Source organism: Gymnoscopelus braueri (genome assembly GCF_963280865.1).
Source record: "Gymnoscopelus braueri genome assembly, chromosome: 10".
NCBI classification, from domain to species: domain Eukaryota; kingdom Metazoa; phylum Chordata; class Actinopteri; order Myctophiformes; family Myctophidae; genus Gymnoscopelus; species Gymnoscopelus braueri.
The window spans coordinates 14,971,967-14,991,209 of NC_137611.1; the positions used below are offsets into that span (position 1 = coordinate 14,971,967).

Consider the following 19,243-nt stretch of genomic DNA (forward strand, 5'->3'; position numbering starts at 1 on the left):
AGAAACCAAGGGCAGAGAGTGCAACAAGCACACAAGAGGCAGTATGTGGTCTGTGCAGTGGCTGAAAAGTAAATATGCTTCTTTAAACTCATGGTAAACACTACTTTTTAAGCTATTGTATTAAAAACAAATACATTGCATTCTAGAACTCACCTTAGTGCCAGAACTCTCTGACAGATTGTCGTTGCTGGACGACAGCTCTTTCAGGTCATCTTTGTCCTGAAACACAAGGCAAGGATGTCAGGTGAAAGACTGGTAGAGCCTGAAAAACAAGCACGGAGACCATCTACACACTTTCACAGACACAGTACATAACGCACCTGTGTATCAGTTCTGTCTGCAGATTGTTTAGGAGTCTTTTTGAGAATTCCACTGAACAAGCCACCTTTCTCCTGACAAGAAAGACACGTTAGCCACTTAAGCCCTACATACAGCATACCTATATACGACAAATAGCACAAATAGCCGATCTACAAGCTCACACTTGTAGATCACACTTCGCCATGCAACACGTTGTGAGCTTGCAGATCAGCTATTTGTTTTTGTTGCTATTTTTTTAAATGTATGTAAAATGAATGTATTTAATGACATGCCCACAATAGGGACGGCAAGTTGAAAGTGATTAAAGCACATTGATATTCAATGAGACATCAAATAAACTGACCTTGGCACTGGTCTCTGATAGGCTGTCACTGCTGGCTGAGAGCTCACCATGCAGGGACTGTTTATCCTGCATAAAAACAATCATGAGTTTAATGGTCGTTATTCTCTGTTCCGTTTTAAATCAGCTAATAGTATGAGTCGCAGGAAGATTGCTGTGATTTTTTTTACCTCTTCAGCAGAAGGTGCATCTGCAGGTTTGGGAGGCTTTTTGAACATTCCACTGAATATGCCTCCTTTCTCCTGAAATACATAATGAGAAAGAGACTGTTGTTAACTGAGCTTTGTAAGGATAAAATGAACTCATCTCCACCAGGGGAATCATGCATTTGGCCCTGTGTGTCTGCCAGGCCAGCAGGCCTCAATTCCTGAATGTATTTCAAATCAGTCAACGACAACTACGTCATCTAGTGGATTAACTTACAAGCCCTATACACTTTGTTGACCGGGGTCTCCCAAGTGTCTGTGTTTGTCCCCCTCCTTTTTTCTCTACAACATATCTCTTCGCCTAGGGGATTCAAAAGCTAGCGACACATTGTGAGCTTGGAGATCTGCTATTTTCGCTGAATGTTCGCCTATTTTCAGCAAATGTTCGCCTATTATGACATGGCCAGAATAGGGATGCTAGGGTACTTGTGGTTAATAATCGCGGAGCAATCATCCCTCCAGGCTCTGGGATACACGTTCCATGAGGCTATGTACTGGTTTAAGAGGAATTTAGTCTTACCAATGGGTTCAGAGTGATGTGTAGTTAGTGGGAAAAAGGCAAAACAAAAAAGATAGATTCTCTCCAAGGCAGTTGCTGAAAAATCTTCAGTGTAATACAACTACAGTCTGGTACCAGGGAATGACTATGAGAAATTCAAAGCTGCTTTGTGAAACAAACTTTTATACCACAACCTAAACTAATGAAGCTCCACCCAGAGTCTGTAACTCAGTGTTATTTAGTGTGTGTGTGTGTGTGTGTGTGTGTGTGTGTGTGTGTGTGTGTGTGTGTGTGTGTGTGTGTGTGTGTGTGTGTGTGTGTGTGTGTGTGTGTGTGTGTGTGTGTGTGTGTGTGTGCATATTTGTTTTGAGATTCTTTGATAGCATCTCCAGCCTCAGCAGGACCAAAAAAACAATCAAACCACTCGCACTGATTGGATCATGAATTGTCTCACTAGGTCATTGTAAACAAAGCACCTCAACTCAATCATCTGTTTCCTTATCTAGCTGAATAGCTAGTTACAGGGACATTTGAATGACAGAACAGAGGAGAGAAGTAATGCATCTGACAAAGACAAGGGAGGCAGACAGCGTTGGCGAACTGTTAATTGCATGCTGCGCTACTTTCATGGCTGTACGCGATAGGTGTAGGACGTTTTTGAAACGTTTTGAAAATGTTCGCTTATAATTGGGACGCCAGGTAGAAAGCACACTGAGACATAAAATGAGACATCAAAACTGACCTTGGCACTGGTCTCTGATAGGCTGTCACTGCTGGCTGACAGCTCACTATGCAACGACTGCTTGTCCTGCATAAAAACAATCATGAGTTTAATGATCATTGTTCTCTTTTCTCGTTTTAAATCAGCTAATAGCGTGAGTCAGGAGGATTGCTGTGATTTCTACCTCTTCAATGTGAGCTTCGTCTGCAGGTTTGGGAGACTTTTTGAACATTCCACTGAATATGCCTCCTTTCTCCTGAGGACACATAATGCGAAAGCCCCTGTTTTTAACCTCTGTAAGATTTCATTCTTCCTTTTGTTAACGTTAACTTGACATATTTCTTTTAGGCTGTCAGTGTTTGTTTACGTACATGTCAACTGCTGAAAAATATGGCACCACAATTGGATGGTCATAAACTACTGATTGTAGTGAGAAGCACACTCACGAATAAACAACTCACCTTGGCACTGGTCTCTGCTAGACTGTCATTGCTGGCTGAGAGCTCATTATGCAGCGACTGTTTGTCCTAGAGAGCAATACGACAGTGAGAGAAAAACAACTGAATAACTGAAATACAAACTGCACAAATACAGTTCCTCTGTTTTATTGATTTATTTCCCCTCAATTCCACCATGTGTACTGTGCTGTGGTTCCTGATGGTGCCAGCACCATTGTGTTGTCCCCAGAACAATGGTGCCAGCACCATTGTTCTGGGGAGGGTGTAGACAACCATGTCAACCACCTCACCAGCCAATTCTTTTCACCCGATACTGAAGAGTTTCACCAGGAAAGTGGAACACACATGGAGGCTATGTCAGATCGCCATCCGACTGAACAGGACACCTGACCAACCAGCAGAGGTCACTAGTAATCCTATACATCCTTTTCATGGCAGCCATATAGACATGAAATAGTAGAGTAAAGACAGGGGGTAATGTAATCAGTGACACTAAACAAGAATCAAAAATCATTGGTAACAGCTGTGGTTACCATTACTATTTCATGTCAAAATGGCTACTGTGAAAAAGGTCTGTTGTGTTCCGTTTTGGAGTGCCTCGGCCAAGCATATTATACATATTTATGTAACTAGGAAAGGTTAAAAAAGGACACATTTTCCCAGTAACGCCCTGCAGCTCCAAACTCATACAGCTCCACTGTATTTCTACTTGTGCACTGCCTAATATAATGAGTCCTTAGATAGTTGGCCACTGAGCAGCTCCACTGGAGCAGTTAAATGTTCCTGTCCCAATGACAGGCCACTCAAGTGGCAAAGTGACGGAGTGGAGAGCCACATTAACCCACTTGTTTCAAAGAGTCAGCCACATTACCTTTCAGTCACAAGACTACACAATAAGTAATCTTGAGTGATAAAGCAGCAATCTGGAACTTATTTGAATGAATGAAACATTATTTTAACCAATCCGTATGGTATTGGTAGAGTATATTAATACGACGTAACTAGCAGCGGTTGGAGGTCTCCCAACTCTTCCATTGAGAAAGTTAGGCCCTGGTGTCGGATAGGACTCCTTTTGCCTGAAGCTCATAAGCTCAATATCTCCCCCAGCCAAACAGGGGCTGCCTCTTGGATGAGCCGGAGAGTCAGGTTTGAATCCCCGGTAGGACATAAACCTTATAGATTACAGCTTTAGTTTAAATCTGACCGTGTAAAAATGTACTAACGGGTACATTTTTACATTTTCAAAACCTACTATAATTGAAAAAGAGTAGCAAGTTGAGATCATAATCCTTACCTCCTCGGTCGGAGGGCCTTCTGCCTGCTTGGATTGTTTCTTGAACATTCCACTGAAGGGCCGTCCTTTTTCCTGGAACACACAAGAACTGTTACGTTTGAGGAAAGCATTGTTTGGTCAAATAAAAAGTGATGTTACAGGTAGTTTCCTCATAGTGGCAGTGAGTGTGACTATAACAAAGCAGATCACCTTGGCAGTGGCTTTCTCAGACAGGCTGTCATTGGAGGCTGAGAGTTCTTTCTGGGCAGCAAGATTGTCCTAGAGCAGTAAAACAGTATGGATACTTATTGTTAATTGTACACACAGAATGAGGTGTCTTGCAGTAAAGAACAAAGCGGTTTTGCGCTTTCCAGAGGATATTGTTCACTGTGGTCCCCTGTACACAGCGATATCCAAACTGTAAGTTATTACCAGGAACATGGGTCCATTTGGTTCCGTGCGGGGACGCTGGAGAGAGCAACCTGGTATTAATATGACTGCGTCATCATTTCTTGTTTAACTTAACCCATTTAGATCTGAGGCCGATTTTAAAAACGCCTTCTAAATCCTAACCTAAGCTTTCAGAAAATCTTTATTTCTTTAATATTTTCTATTAAAAAAAAATAAGAAAATTCCTTTTGCTATATACATAGCAACCTCTAAAATGACACAGATGCTTTCCCGGTTTTAAAGGTATAACAACGTATAGGTTTCCAGGTCTCCAGGTTTAAGGTATAAATGGGTATCCATAGATTAGTGGAGGTGTCTGTGTGCAAGAATGTGGCGCTGATCAGTCCAGCGGTTTGTGAGATTAGCTCCCGACACACGGACTGATCCTCTTATAGATGGCTGGACATCTGCAAAGCCACGCCTTAAAAAACAAACAAAAAGAACCACGCAAATCAACAGAGGTTCCTCACTGACTCACCTGCACCTCTCCTTGTGCTTTAGGAGTCTTTTTGAGGAGTCCGCTGAACAGCCCTCCCTTCTCTTTCTCCTAGAGACGGAACAAAGCACAACAGTTTCAGAACAGGAAAGCTGGAGAAACGTCATCAACCTTTCCACCGTCACAGGGGAAACAAACACCCCCAGAAGGATCTCTTCCCATATTTGTCAGGGTGACTCATCGTGTCTCTGTCGGCGTCCAGTCCCAAGGTGAATTCATAGCTGTTGTGCAGGTGTGTAATTTAAGAGACTTACCTTTGTACTGTTGCTCTCTGAAAGGCTGTCATTGCTGGCAGAGAGTTCACTGTGTAGTGACTGCTTGTCCTGTAATACAAATGAAAAGAAATGTCTTAGAAATGGTAAATGGTGCATTTATATAGCGCTTTTATCCAAAGCGCTTTACATCAATTGTGCATTACACAGATGTCTTTCCGTCAAGGTACAGTACACACTACACAGTCAAATCCTTTAACTCAATTGAAAGAAAAGGTACTTTGATAAACCTTTTTTTAACCCATTTAGACCTGAGGCCAATTCTATAAACGCCTTCTAAATCCTGACCTAAGTTTTCTAATTAAATTCACTCTGTTTTATTTGCTCAAATGTATTCCACCCCCATCAGCGTGTACCTAATAATGGCACAAATCAACATCTCAGACTATCAAACAGATTTAGAGTCTCCCTCTTCAACTGTCTGTTCCAATAAGTCAAACAAAGGGCGGTCTTGCTCAGGGTCACGTCGACACTGGGCGAGCTGGGGCTCAAACCAGCGACATTCCCAAACGGCCTCTCTCTACCTTCCCTATCTACTCATCTACGGCCGTTCGATTCATCAACATGATTGCTGAATCTAAGGGAGGAGATCTGTGAGAAAATGTAGAACATAATACAGAGGTTTCTAGGTGCATTACCTCGTCTGGCAGGGGGTCCTCAGAGGGTTTAGGAGATTTACGGAACATTCCAGCAAACACGCCTCCTTTCTCCTGGGACATACGCAAACGCTTTACTCAGTGTCACAGCTATTCAATTCAATTCAACTCAATTACAAATTTCAATTCAATTCAAAGGGGCTTCATTGGCATTAGAAAACATATGTTTACGTTGCCAAAGCTATTCAATTTTAAAAGAAGATTTCACTCCCACAGTTAAATTAACCCTTGAGGATGTTGGTGTGTAAGCAGGTCATATTTATATTCACCTTAGTGTTGGGTTTCTCTGACAGACTGTCATTGCTGGCTGACAGATCACTCTGTGCTGAGCGCTGGTCCTGAAACAAAACATCCCATCAGGTGAGACATACAGCATGTACAGTAGTAGAATCACAGTAGTGGCTTAAAGTCAAAATAAATCGAAATAAATAAATAAACAATACAATTATTAACATCTTCTCAGGTGACAATGGGGGACACATGTTATCCTTATTTCAATTATCAATACTTTACCTCTATCGGTGTCTCCTCTGCAGGTAATTTAGGAGATTTCCGCAGGTGTACACCGAAAAAGCCCCCCTTTTCCTAGTGGTATCATTACAACAGTTCATTAGACCAGTTCATTAGACCATCAGTATCAATTACAATAACACACTGTAACATTAACCCCCGATGCGGTCATAATCCCAATCTCTCATAGTGCACAAATCAATACATTTGAACTCACCTTGGAGTTCTCGGACAGATTGTCGCTGCTGGTTGACTGGTCACTGTGTAGAGACCTCTGGTCCTGAAAGGAGAACATCAAGCAGTTCAATACTACAGGCTGGCCGATGATGAGATGTTGCATAATCAAGTCGTGGCGCTGTGTCCACAGAGAACACCTTTTGAGCTGGCAGCGGCAATCTGCCATGTATTTCTATGGTAACGACGCGCTGGTGCGCTCCTCTTCCCAGCACCCAAGCATCGCGCTTCAGTGCCCCGTACGCCTGCCGTTTTTGCAGCAGCGCCCTGGGGCGCTTCAAGCTGGTAATAGTTTAACTTTTGGAGACGAGCGCTGCACTTTTGATCTGACAAGCCTGTAATTTACAACCTGACGTTGAATCGTTAACCACACAACCATGTGAAGCCTGCTTACTTTGTTTGAGCTAAAAGCTAACTGTGCTAATAACATCGTTCAGGACATTAGAGCACAACAATGGTTGATCGGGTTAAACGTTGTATGTGTTAATAAACACGCCATGCGAGCACTATGGACATGATATCCACAGCGCTCCTCGGCTCAAATGGCGTTCTCTCTCAGTGGACACGGCACCTGAAGCTGCAGGTTGAGGTCATCTACTCTGCCCTGCCTACATCATTGTAACCAGGGCCGGATCTAGGCATGGGGGGGCAATGCCCCCCCAAATGCCCTGACTGCCCCCCCAAAAATAATCTTTTTTGTTCTTTTTTTTGACGGGGGGGCTTGTGAAAGTTACATTTATGTCATGATATGAAATGAAATGTGAGCTTACCATAATCAAAATAATCCTTAATCATATTCCATCATGTATCATTGCACAATTCAAATAATCCTCTGCCCTGATTTTCCATGGGCAGTGTTGCCAGATATTACTACTCCTAAACAATAGGAAGCAGTATTACACAAACAGCCGGAAAAAACGCAAAAAAACGCAAACAATTTTTTCGTGCGGCGCCGAGGAAGCCGCCCCCCCAGCATTTCTTAATTCCCCCTCCAATTAATAATTTCTGTATCCGGCCCTGATTGTAACTGCTTCTGTGTGTTGCACTCGAACCCTTCGAGTGCAACACACAGAAGCGTGTAACACACATGTATTCCGGGGGAGAACATTAAGTGAAAATATCAGATTTACAAGCTCACAAGGCGTCACAACGTTGTGAGCTGGAAGATCAGCCATTGTGTCTGTCTAAATGACACAACATACAGTATGTGAACTAGTAGCAACATACAGTAACAACATACATTTGCGTAGTATAACATCTGATTAAATACATAACAAGAAGTGATTCAAGAAAGAGGAGTGCTAGAGGATGAGTTTGAAGAGGTGAGTTTTCAGACTGCAGTGAAAATGGGGAGTGAATCTGCAGTCCTGCCTGGTAGGGGCATTCCACAGCTTGGGAGCCAGGAGGGAGAAGAGTCTAGGACGCTTGGAGCATTGGCCAGGTTGTCATAAGGAAGGGAGGGACACGCGTCCTGTGTTAGCTGATCTAAGTCTGAAGGGAAGGGGTTTGTCGGTGGATCATGTCCTGGAGGCTGTTGTTTCCCCTGCTGGAGACCTGAGTTTGAATAAAGCATGGTTCCACATGCTGAATTTCTGCTCTACATGCGTTTCCTCCATCTCTAAGGGAAACTGGTTGGAAAAGCTGTCAACCACTGGGACTAACTAAGAATAGTCTATACTTTGAAATTGTATTGTCCAATGTGGCAAAACCTAACCATTGTCAGTCTTGTAAGCTATAAGCATGTATAAAACTTTACTTTATTTACAATGCAACCCATTTCTATCAGTCAGTAACATCACCTCTTCTGTTGGAGCTGCTTCTGATGTTTTGGGAGACTTCTTGAACATTCCACCGAATTTACTTCCTTTCTCCTGAAACACAACAAAAAGAGTTCACTCACACACACACACGCTCAACATGTTGACAGGAAGTTGACAGAGGAAGGAGTGATGTTTTCAATTAGACTGCCCAGAATAACATAGTGTAGTTATGGTGCTGTTAGAAGATAAGATCTAATCATTACCACGAGTACGCAGTTGGCACATAAGATGTAATCAATGCCACGAGTATACACTTTGAATACAAGATTTGATCATTATCAGTGGTGGACAGTAACGGAGTAAATGTACTTGAGTACTGTACTTAAGTACAGATTCTGAGGATTGATACTTATTACTCTTACTTGAGTACATTTCCAAGACAAATATTTTTGCTTTTACTCAAGTACATTTCTAGGAAGGCTGTAAAGTACTGAGTACTTTTAAGCACACTCCACACCAATGATTCGCCAAGCAACTACTTGCAACCATTATCCCCAATGGCAGTTGCAAGGAGTTGCATTGGTGCAGTTGACCTTACAACGGTTTTGTTGCAAGGAGTGCGGTTTGGCCTTTAGGTTGGCTGTTTTTTTTCCTTCCCTAAAATGCAATTGACCACAATTCTGCTCTCACGCTAGCCGTGTTTCTGGCTTCCCCCTCCGCTTGCCTCTTTGTTACATCTTGTGTGGGTGTATAGGAGTAAAAGTATTTAGTTCTGGTTCCTCAGTGACTTCTATGTTTTTATAGGTGTTTCTGCAGGCTTTGTAAAACGTAGTGCTAGTGGTTCTACAAGCAAGCACATCAGTGCATGCTGTGCATGGTTTCAGAGAGGTACAGTACTTCTCTGAAACAAGAGTTATAAGGTCCTATAAATTCATTGTGAAAACATTTCAGCAATTCATTGATATAAAAATTAAGAAATGTACTTCTACTTTTACTTGTACTTTAAGTATTTTTCAAAGCATGTACTTTTGAATACTTAAGTATATTTAAAAGCAATGACTTTTTTTACTCTTACTTTTTACACATTTTGACTGAGCTACTTTTACTGGTAGTGGAGTAAATCTGACCTGGAGTATCTGTACTCTTACTCAAGTACTGGGGTCGAGTACTTCGTCCACCTCTGATCATTGTATACAGTGAGAAGGTGAATATAAGTTAATTAATCACTGCCACGAGGTGTCATACAGAAAACTATTAATACATTAACCACTTGAACCCCAGCATCCATGTTATAAAAATAGCAGAAAAAAATTAAATAAGCTCACAACGCACATAAGTATAACCATAATCAGACAATCTGATCAGTTTTCATTAAAGGTCAAGGTCAACTGGAAATCACAGGAGTTCCATTATATTATGTGATTATATTATTACAGCCTTAGTTATTTGCATTAATACGCCACATATAGACAAAGCAGCTCACCTTGGTTTCAGACAGACTGTCTTTGCTGGCTGACAGTTCACTATGAACAGACCGAGCCTCCTCCTGGTGCAGGAAGTTGTTAAATTAGTGAAATGGAGAAAGGACAGCAGTAAATCTTCATGTCATTTCAGTGGAAGGAAACTAGATGTTATTTCAGTAGAAGGAACCCAAATGCCAAGTAAAGTCACTCACCTGTTCACCAGCCTCATCTTTAGGTTTGTGTGATTTTTTAAGGATTCCAGAGAAGAAACTGCCTTTCTCCTGCAGAGAGATAATTAAAAAAAACAGTCACATTTAAGGTGAACTTGGATCTCTGTGGAGGCTTAACTGTGCAGGAATGGATAGAGCAATGTCTCCGGGGGAAAAGTCCACCTTAAAAGGACGACACACAAAGCTGCTGAAAGATGATACTGATGAACTTGGAGGAAGAAAAAATGATGTCCTGCTGTCAGGAAAGGGTGTGATTTTAAATCTTCAGACAGCATCAAAGGTGTGGTTTAATGACATTTCGCGAGGTTTCTACACCAGTAACAGCAAAGGACAAGCTTGAAGAAAATTCAAAACGTATATGTTGCATAGCAACCATCTTGTTTGTGCAGGCATTCGGGGCAATATTTGCATGTAGAAATCATTCTTGTAATGAAATTGTTATTAAAAACTGTTGCTATATTTGGTGACCGTTTTATAAAGGCAATAACTCACTCCAGACCGTGGTATATTGTCATTTTATCAAAGCTCAGGGGATTGTTGTCGGCCTACTCTCTTTACTCTTTACGTCGGGCCGAAACAATTCTGCTTAGGTGCGATATACTGTAAAGACAATATACCATGGCCTGGAGGGTAGGGCTGTCACGATTTCAACATTTAAGTTGACGATTAATTGTCATACAAATAATTTGCGATTTTAGCATTGGACATTGGAACATAATCACAGATTTAGATATTTGCGTTGATATGCCACATAAACAGACAAACAGACAAAACAGCTCACCTTGGTTTCAGACAGACTGTCGTTGCTGGCTGACAGTTCACTGTGAACAGACCGTGTCTCCTCCTGGAACAGGAAGGTGTTACATTAGTGAAATGGAAAAAGGACAACAGTATATCTTCAAGTCGTTTCCGTAGAAGGAAACTAGATACCAAGTAAAGTCATCTCACCTGTTCACCAGCCTCATCTTTAGGTTTGTGAGATTTTTTAAGGATTCCAGAGAAGAAACTGCCTTTCTCCTGCAGAAAGACAAAAATCATATGCAATACAAAGTTTACCCACATAATGTACACAGTTTTGCAAGTCTGCTGTCTTGTCCAAAGTGTAAACAAATTAATCTAAAAAGTATAATAAATGAATGCACATATTTTTTAGCAACCATGACAGTGTTAGTGCTACACGCAATAATATGATGATGATTAATAAATGATTAATATCATGCATAATTTTCATATACTGACTTGAAACTTTGACCATTTACACACTGTTAATTTGACTCTCAATCAATCCAGAGTATTCCTTATGCTAACCCCTCATTAAATTAAACAATTTCATAAATCTTTTGAAAATAGCAGACCAACAAGCTCACAACACATTGCAACATGATGCGTTGTGAGTTGTAGATGTGCTATTTTATTTTGGTTTGTTATTAAGTGGTTTAGTGGTTAAGTGGTTGAAATAATACATTTTGCTAATGAGTATTTATTCATTTTATCAGTGATTATTTGACATTTTATTTCTTAAAATAGAAGCTAGTGAAACCAGATATACATGGGAATGTTCACATGCCTTCTCCTCTGTGTCGTCAGACTCACGGCCCACTGTGCTGACCTGACAAACAGAAGAACAATGACATTAGCCTAGAATGTTCCCTCAACAGTGGAGGAAGTAAACAGACAGACAGACAGACAGACAGACAGACAGACAGACAGACAGAGACAGACAGACAGACTGATGAATAAAGATAGAAACAGAGCTAAAATTCAGACAATAAAGCAGGTTGTCTTTACCGTCAGCGCGGGAGGAGACGTGATGCTCTCTTTGGGCGTTTTCCGGAATATTCCAGACATAAGACCTCCTTTGTCCTAGAGGAGTGGGAGAACATTTGAAGCCATAAAATGTCATGCGCGGTCCCTTTGTACTGTGTCTGAAGTTTGGTTGTCTTGGTATCATGTTTCACTAAGTACTGACAGTGGAGAGCTACAAGTTGTCAAAGCATCTGTGCACCTAGTCAAATTCCATTGTTTGCACTTAGCAATTACAGTGGTTTTGTTTTGAGCATTTTGTAAATGATAATGATGAACCCATACTTTAGCCTCTGTGTGTTTGTCCTGTTTGCTGCTTTCAGGTGCCTCTTCTGTTCCTGAGTCTGTGTTTTCAGGGCTGGGCTCACTGTTTACCTTGGACAGTTCACAAGATATTTCAGCATGATACGACATCCCAGATGTTATTATGAATACATTTATCCCAACAAGAGCTACACTGAGCCTAGAAAATATTGGAAACACCATCCGAATGCTGTGTTGAAAGCACCACTTTACAAAATAAGTCAATGTGAACTATACAGATCCCCAGGGGGAAACTTTGGATTGTGCTAAGGCTTGAAAATACTTATTTATACCAGTGGTCCTCAACTTGGGGTCCGGGAACCCCCAGGGGTCCTTCAGAGGGTTCCAGGGGGTCCCCAGCTAAATGATTGATAGTTAGGAACCAAATGGACCCTTACAGGTCAGCAACTCTGTGAGTGCACAAATGGAACCAAATGGATATTTGGTTCAACGTATACATTCACAGAGTCAATTATATGAAATGGGTGTCAGTGGCCAAATGTATATCAAACTGGAGGTCCTTGAAATTAAAAACGTTGAAAGCCTCTCTGCTGGACTCACGGGGTCCGTCATGGAAAGAACAGGTGTTTCTTACACTTTATAAACTCAGTGTAGAACTACATCAATGACAATTTTATATTTTGTCGTTAATCCCAGTTCTATCATCTCAAAATAGAATTTTGAAACAGTAACTTTCACAAGCACCACACCTCAAGCAGTAATATTCGCTTACAAATGTATCTTAACCACTTTAACCCTGGCGTCCCTATTTTGGGTCACCTTTTTCTTTCAAAAATAGCAATATAGGGCTTAAGTGGTTAAGAACAAATTCAATTGTTATTGCCAAACACAGCACCAACAGTCAGTCTGTCAGCATGACGCCACCACCAATAGCAAGAGGGTTTGCATCACACTGGGTTCTGGTACCTTTGGTCTGAAGTGCAGGCCTTTCAGAACTCCTCTCAGTGAACCCTGATAACCAGTTACATTCATAGACTGAATGGACCACACATGTACTGTATGTAAACTGTATGTATGTATTAGTGCTTACACGCTCACTCAGGTCAGGCTATGTTTATATGTGCATGAGTACACACACACACACACACACACACACACACACACACACACACACACACACACACACACACACACACACACACACACACACACACACACACACACACACACACACACACACACACACACACACACACACACACACACACACACACACACACACACACACACACACACACCTGCATGCTACCAGGATTCCGTTTAACAGCGGCTTCCTCAGGTGTTTCATTTTGGTCACAGTCTTCTGTTAGGTAACTCTGACATAAGATAGTGGGGTATCAGAAATAACAAATCATTGGATTATTGACATACATAAATCACACAATCTGATTAATGCCATACCAGTATCTAATATCTGAATAGGACATAACATCAAATAAAAATGGGAATTGAATGAGAAACCTAACATGATTTTTTTTATTATTGGGGTGCTAACATCACATAGTCTGAATATGACCGTATATTGTTACTAGTGAAATAAAATCAAATAATTTAATTACTGAACAATCCTGCACAATCTAATGTATGAAAAACTACTGGTGCACGATCCACTTACAGTAAAGGTAGGGTTCTTTTCTTTTTGGCTCTTCCTAAACATTCCACCAGGGGGCAGGGCCCCTTGATCTGCCTGAAAAGAAGCAGTGAAGATTAAGTGATAAGAAATGGTAGAGAGATAAGTGAGACAAGACTCACAAAGCTGATCAGAGATGGAAATCGAGCCTTTAAATACCTGCTGGATGTCGGCTTCTTTCTTGGGAGACTCAGAGGCCTCTGATTTACCCGTCTCTCTGGAGCCCTAGTGATAAGAAGACCTGGTTGACTTGTGGCTCTTTTTGACTGATGAACTGAGTGAACGACGCCATGCCATGTTTCACTTTCTATACACTATAGCTCCGTTTCCAGTGGTGTAAAGTAATTAAGTACATTTACTCAAGTACTGTACTTAAGTACAATTTTGAGGTACGTTTACTTTACTGGAGTATTTCCAATTGTCTATACTTTTACTTCTACTCCACTACATTTCAGAGGCAAATACTGTGCTTTTACACCACTACAATTATTTGAAAACTTCAGTTACATAGTTACTTTGCAGATATAAATGATTACATTATAAGACATACATTAACCACTTTAGCCCTATACCTAGGCTATTTGAAAATAGCCGATCTACAAGCTCACAACGCGTCGCATTGCGACGCGTTGTGAGCTTTGCTATTTGCAAACATTTTAGTACTTTTACTTTTGATATTTTAAGTACATTTTCAGAACTCTCAGAACCTAATTCGGGCCCTGCTCAGGAGGTGGTTCTAACCCTGAGTTCCGGGAAGCCAGAACTCAGAACTTGTACTTTCAAATGTTTTCTAAAATGGAGAAAATAGCAGATCCACAAGCTTGTAGATCCCTTTTTTTTCTTGTTTTTGTTTTATTTTTAAAGTACTTCCCTTGTTCTAGTTACAACGTAAGTACGTAAACAAAAACAAAACAACATCACAGAACTTCACAGGTTATGGAAGGTTTTGGGTTTCCCTCTCGTAGACGAAAAGAGCCATTTGACATTTACAAAAGAAATGGTAGAGAATAGAGAAAGGGGCATTTGTGTTTTTTTTTTGGTGTGCGTGCGTGTTATACCTGCATGTGCTCGGCATGAGCTCTCGTTCGCTGGTGGGGAGAGAGTCAGACAACAGTATTAGAACACAGAAGAAATATGAAACCTTGAGTATTACAGACAGACTCTTTACAGTAAACTGTTTTTTTTTTTTTTTTTTTTTCACTGTCGCAAAGATTGCTTGCTCAGGGTGCAACAATCTTGGACAGTCTCTGCTCTACATGTAAAGTGTCTTGAGACAACTTGTTGTGATTTGACACTTAAATAAAATGTAATTGAATACTACATGTTACGATTAGGTCACTTCAAGTCGAGCTGGAGTACATGTTTAAATCAGTATTCAGTAAAACAATGAAGAAAATACATGCACTTTCCTCTCAATGATATATTACATAAATGAGATTAATAGATTTAGTAATTGGGTTGAAATTGAAGAAGTGTTCTTTGAGTTGTCAAGAAGAGTGGAATTAGTGAGAGCTTTAGGGTGTATTGTGTACCTTTTCAGTAGATCTGGGCGGAACCGCAGAGGAACCAGCTGGTTTCATGTTGGGCTCGGCGCGGGTCAGGTTCCCATTCACCTGATAGAGCAAACATAAGCTATCAGACACCCAGTTATTTCCAGCAGAACATCCATGCACAATCACACACATAGAGATGCTTGTGCACGTGTACGCACACACACACGAAACACAAACACACAGGCTCAGTTTAAGTCACATACTTTTGATATGATGAGTTCAAGGCTGACACATGACGTTTGTTTTATCCCATGCTACCCCCTCTGCCTTTGATCTTTTCTGTCTAGCTCTGCTGTTTAATAAAGCAGAAATCCCGTCAAAATAAAAATGTTTAAAATGCATGCCTCATTCTGTTCGAATGCAGCCCTCCTGATGCGGTATTGTGTGTTGCTCAGCTCCTGGGGACAAAACACAAAGTCTCTCTTAACTCACATACATACATACGTACATACTTAACATATACATACTGTACAGTACATAGTTACATACAGACATAGTTGCCGTATAACCCATAGGGCTGATATGACAGGACCCCAATGGAAACAAGCCATTGTGCTTACTTGGGTTTAATTCTTTTAGCATCCTTTTGTATAGAACTGTTACTTTCTGTGCTTTTTTTTGCAAACTGTTAATAAAGTATTCAATCAAAATATAGCAGTTGATCAAGCTACGAGAAGCCAGGGAAGTAAAGGCGTGTGACAGCATTTAATTCTAGTGATAAGGTGATAAGGTTGAACCACATTTCTATTTCTGCTGTTCAGTAAGAAAGATAAACATGGTTATATTAATGTTGATTTATTTAGCACGGTTCAGTTGCTATTTTCTCGTTGTCGTTAAATAAGGCTATATGGGTATGGGATGAACAAATGATCACCCAGCAGTTGTCGTTGTCCATCGCATTCAACCCTTGGCCAGAGCATATCAGCCCGAGTGAAGTGAGGATAGATACTGTACACTCACTGAGTGAAGTGAGGATAGAGACACTCACTCGCAACGATGAATAAGTAAGCAGCCTTGTTGGGAATGGGAACCTATGGTTCCCGAGCCATGTGACCAACAGGTCAGCCTATCTCCTGTTTCCTTATAGTGTGAAGCAGCTTGATCTACAAGTACACTCCCTGGACATGGTGCTAATACTGTATGTCACAGGGATTTACCCCCCCAATGCATCCCTTGATGCCGAGTGTCAAGCAGGGAGGCACTTGGGTCCCACTTTTTAGAGTCTTTGGTTTGACTCGGACTGGGATTGAAGTGAACAAGGATCTCCCAGTCTCAGGGCACAGACTCTAGGCAAGGGATGAATGCCCGGGTGATAATCTATATATGGTATAATGTATACAGAACATGTACAAAGATAGATACTGCACATGCAGTATATTTCAGCACCAATAATGAATAATAAGCCAGCATAGATGAGAAGATGAGAAACATCCCTATTCTGGGGCTAATGTTATATATATATTTAGTGTACAGCAAATAGAGGAGGGTGCCTATATATAGCCCTTGGGAATCTGGTCAACTAAGTGATTGATTATATGTTTTAACCATGTAGCACTCTGAGATTCCCAGTGAATAAAAAGTGCAATACAAATAAAATGTATTATTATTATGACTAAGTCTAGGGTGTTTAAATAAATGCAGAACGTGATCTGGTTCTTGGGGTATCATGTAGAGCACATTAGGACAAAAAGTGTCAGAAATACAAGTACAAGTTGTATTTACAGAATTTGTAGGTCGTGTAGGCAACACTGGAGTTGCTTTGTCTCTTCTCTCAGGGTTATTGCCATTTATCTGCAAATACAGAGTTAAAGTGGAATAATAATTATAGAGCCCAATGATTGTTCTATACCAATGATTTTGGCTCTCAATATTTGTATTTAAAAATGTTTTACTTTCTGCAGACCAAATCAATACACCTTGTCAATAAACATAATTGTACAACCACAACAACAGGCACAAACATGATCTACCAGGGCAACGGCTCCTAATCAATAGATGGGATTACAGTACCTCAGGTGCAGGCTTGGTGGGTGGCTTGGGCTATGGGGATGAAATGAGAATATAAGATTTAGGATAGGAGGCCATATACAGCTCATATGCTATAACAGTGCAACAGACTGACTACAATAATTAATTTACAACTACCTATGAATTTTCAAATGCATTATAATGTAATATATTCCCCAACTTCATGCATCTTTAGTGTGTAGTCTCACCGGGTTGGTTCTTTTTTTGGCTTGTGGCTTCAACAGACACTGCTCCATCCTTCCATACACGCACACAACACAGAAAGAGAGCATGAGTATTAAAGTCTGACCAGCTCAAAGGCTGGGGGCCTGGGGCAATGGCAGAGGGGGTCCCCTCAGAGGGGGACACCTTTGTTGTCTGTCTTTATCAACTCCCAGCTGTGTGATGTTCAATGATGGTTTCATGGATTATATGTTTAAAATGTCTTAAATCCCTAGATGTGCTCAAAACCACTGTCTGGGTAGCCTGACACTCAGCCTGAATTTTCATTTCGTTTCACTCCATTAATGCGAGGCAAACGATTCAGGGGGTGGAGCCAGGCTACTGTCTGGGTACAGTGAATGAATAATGTTCTACCCTTCCTTTAAGATTGTAGTTGAGGTCTCAGGACGGTAACTGGATAGGTGGGCAGTCTGGGCACCAACTAGGAAGAGTGGGCACCTCTGTGTTAAATTGGCAAATTTTTCCCAAAATACAAAATAAAATATTTGGAAAATGTTTTTAAGTAAAGTAGAATATGCTTAAACATTCGACAATTAAGGTCTAATATTTCTAGAATTCCTACAGTTGCTACAAAACCAGCTGTATCCAGTCATTTTGGGCATAAACAAGAAGTTGAAGGATAAACTTAAGTCTAATAATGACGTACTGTGCATGTTCACATCATGTATACTTTACATTACTTATTTTTTACCATTTTTCATATATTAAAATTGTAAAAAAAAATGGACAAAATAGCCAATTTTACATCTAGGTGCCCAGATGTTCCTAGTGCCCACCTATCCTGTATCCCTCTGCAGGACAGCTCGGTGGGCTTGTACACTAGGGTGCACTAGCAGCAGTGCCCAGGCTGCCCACTGCATGAATATGGAGATTATTTTGCTCAATTGTTCATAATCTACAAATCCAAGGAAGGAACATAACAAGTTAGCCTATAGTTATTTTTTGACTCTCATTTACTCGTTTGTTTACTTTTGGTTTAGTTTTTTTTACAATTATGTTTATAACTGAAATAGACCTACATCTAGCCTATACTTAACTGAAATATATTTTACAAGTTTCTCTGCTCGGTTTGCAGAATGATCATGCGATATAAAACAATAGTCTTGAAGTCTTGATCCAAGGCTAATAAAACATGAAACGACCACTGTCTGTCGAACACAACAGTAGCTGCTTTGAAGACATAACAATGAGTAAACAACTGTAATTTGAGACAGCTTTTTAGAACACAAAATTGACAGTGCTAGTGGCTTTCCTACCCAGTAAGTGAGATATAGCCTATTATTCCAGTATATATTCCATTATGTTTCGTAAACACAGCTCCGCTACAATGTAACGCTCTGAAGAACTCACAACATTCCCAGGAGTTCTAGCCCCGCCCCCAGGCAGGCAAGCAGCGCACATCTGCATTCAGTTAAACTGTGAACCAACCTCCATCTCTACCTAAACAAACCTAAACACACCCTGAGCTTAACTGACTGACTCACTCATGATCCTATACCTGCTCTGAAGACCACAGAAGTGTATAGTTAAATACACCGGAAGCTACACAGCTAATGGTTCTTAAGTATTGATCAAAAACCTCTATAAAAAGGTACATCTTACCTACTGGGTGAAGTTATAGTCCTACTAGTCCTCCTCCGGTGAGGATGATGTGAGAACTGAAAGCCGTTGTCTTTCCTCACTGTGCGGGTCTGAACTCACCTGGGAATGGGGCGTGGCTACAGGTAGCACTACCTGTCTGGGTGGAAGAAATGCACTCCTTCACCTGAGTCACCTTAATATAATAAGTCATTA

General features: G+C 40.8%; 1 protein-coding gene across 1 annotated transcript in view; it reads right to left on the reverse strand.

The window, feature by feature from the left end:
• Nucleotides 1-19,139, reverse strand: part of LOC308094230 (uncharacterized protein) — a 33,274-nt gene extending 14,135 nt beyond the window's left edge. Inside the window, exons 1-34 of the mRNA XM_080440752.1 lie at nucleotides 19,052-19,139; nucleotides 17,416-17,464; nucleotides 17,210-17,239; nucleotides 16,922-16,990; nucleotides 15,544-15,597; nucleotides 15,179-15,259; nucleotides 14,705-14,734; nucleotides 13,806-13,871; nucleotides 13,632-13,703; nucleotides 13,255-13,332; nucleotides 12,923-12,967; nucleotides 11,978-12,067; nucleotides 11,678-11,752; nucleotides 11,457-11,498; nucleotides 10,838-10,906; nucleotides 10,671-10,733; nucleotides 9,872-9,940; nucleotides 9,680-9,742; nucleotides 8,236-8,307; nucleotides 6,420-6,482; nucleotides 6,206-6,277; nucleotides 5,962-6,030; nucleotides 5,675-5,746; nucleotides 5,019-5,087; nucleotides 4,747-4,815; nucleotides 4,029-4,097; nucleotides 3,840-3,911; nucleotides 2,549-2,614; nucleotides 2,272-2,343; nucleotides 2,109-2,174; nucleotides 832-903; nucleotides 665-730; nucleotides 321-392; nucleotides 154-219 (exon numbers count right to left, since the gene is read on the reverse strand). Of these exons, the coding sequence (XP_080296878.1) occupies nucleotides 154-219; nucleotides 321-392; nucleotides 665-730; nucleotides 832-903; nucleotides 2,109-2,174; nucleotides 2,272-2,343; nucleotides 2,549-2,614; nucleotides 3,840-3,911; nucleotides 4,029-4,097; nucleotides 4,747-4,815; nucleotides 5,019-5,087; nucleotides 5,675-5,746; nucleotides 5,962-6,030; nucleotides 6,206-6,277; nucleotides 6,420-6,482; nucleotides 8,236-8,307; nucleotides 9,680-9,742; nucleotides 9,872-9,940; nucleotides 10,671-10,733; nucleotides 10,838-10,906; nucleotides 11,457-11,498; nucleotides 11,678-11,752; nucleotides 11,978-12,067; nucleotides 12,923-12,967; nucleotides 13,255-13,332; nucleotides 13,632-13,703; nucleotides 13,806-13,871; nucleotides 14,705-14,734; nucleotides 15,179-15,259; nucleotides 15,544-15,597; nucleotides 16,922-16,990; nucleotides 17,210-17,239; nucleotides 17,416-17,463 (2,151 nt within the window). The 5' untranslated portion in view covers nucleotide 17,464; nucleotides 19,052-19,139. The remainder of the gene's footprint in view (nucleotides 1-153; nucleotides 220-320; nucleotides 393-664; nucleotides 731-831; nucleotides 904-2,108; nucleotides 2,175-2,271; nucleotides 2,344-2,548; nucleotides 2,615-3,839; nucleotides 3,912-4,028; nucleotides 4,098-4,746; nucleotides 4,816-5,018; nucleotides 5,088-5,674; nucleotides 5,747-5,961; nucleotides 6,031-6,205; nucleotides 6,278-6,419; nucleotides 6,483-8,235; nucleotides 8,308-9,679; nucleotides 9,743-9,871; nucleotides 9,941-10,670; nucleotides 10,734-10,837; nucleotides 10,907-11,456; nucleotides 11,499-11,677; nucleotides 11,753-11,977; nucleotides 12,068-12,922; nucleotides 12,968-13,254; nucleotides 13,333-13,631; nucleotides 13,704-13,805; nucleotides 13,872-14,704; nucleotides 14,735-15,178; nucleotides 15,260-15,543; nucleotides 15,598-16,921; nucleotides 16,991-17,209; nucleotides 17,240-17,415; nucleotides 17,465-19,051) is intronic.
• Nucleotides 19,140-19,243: the final 104 nt, after the last annotated feature.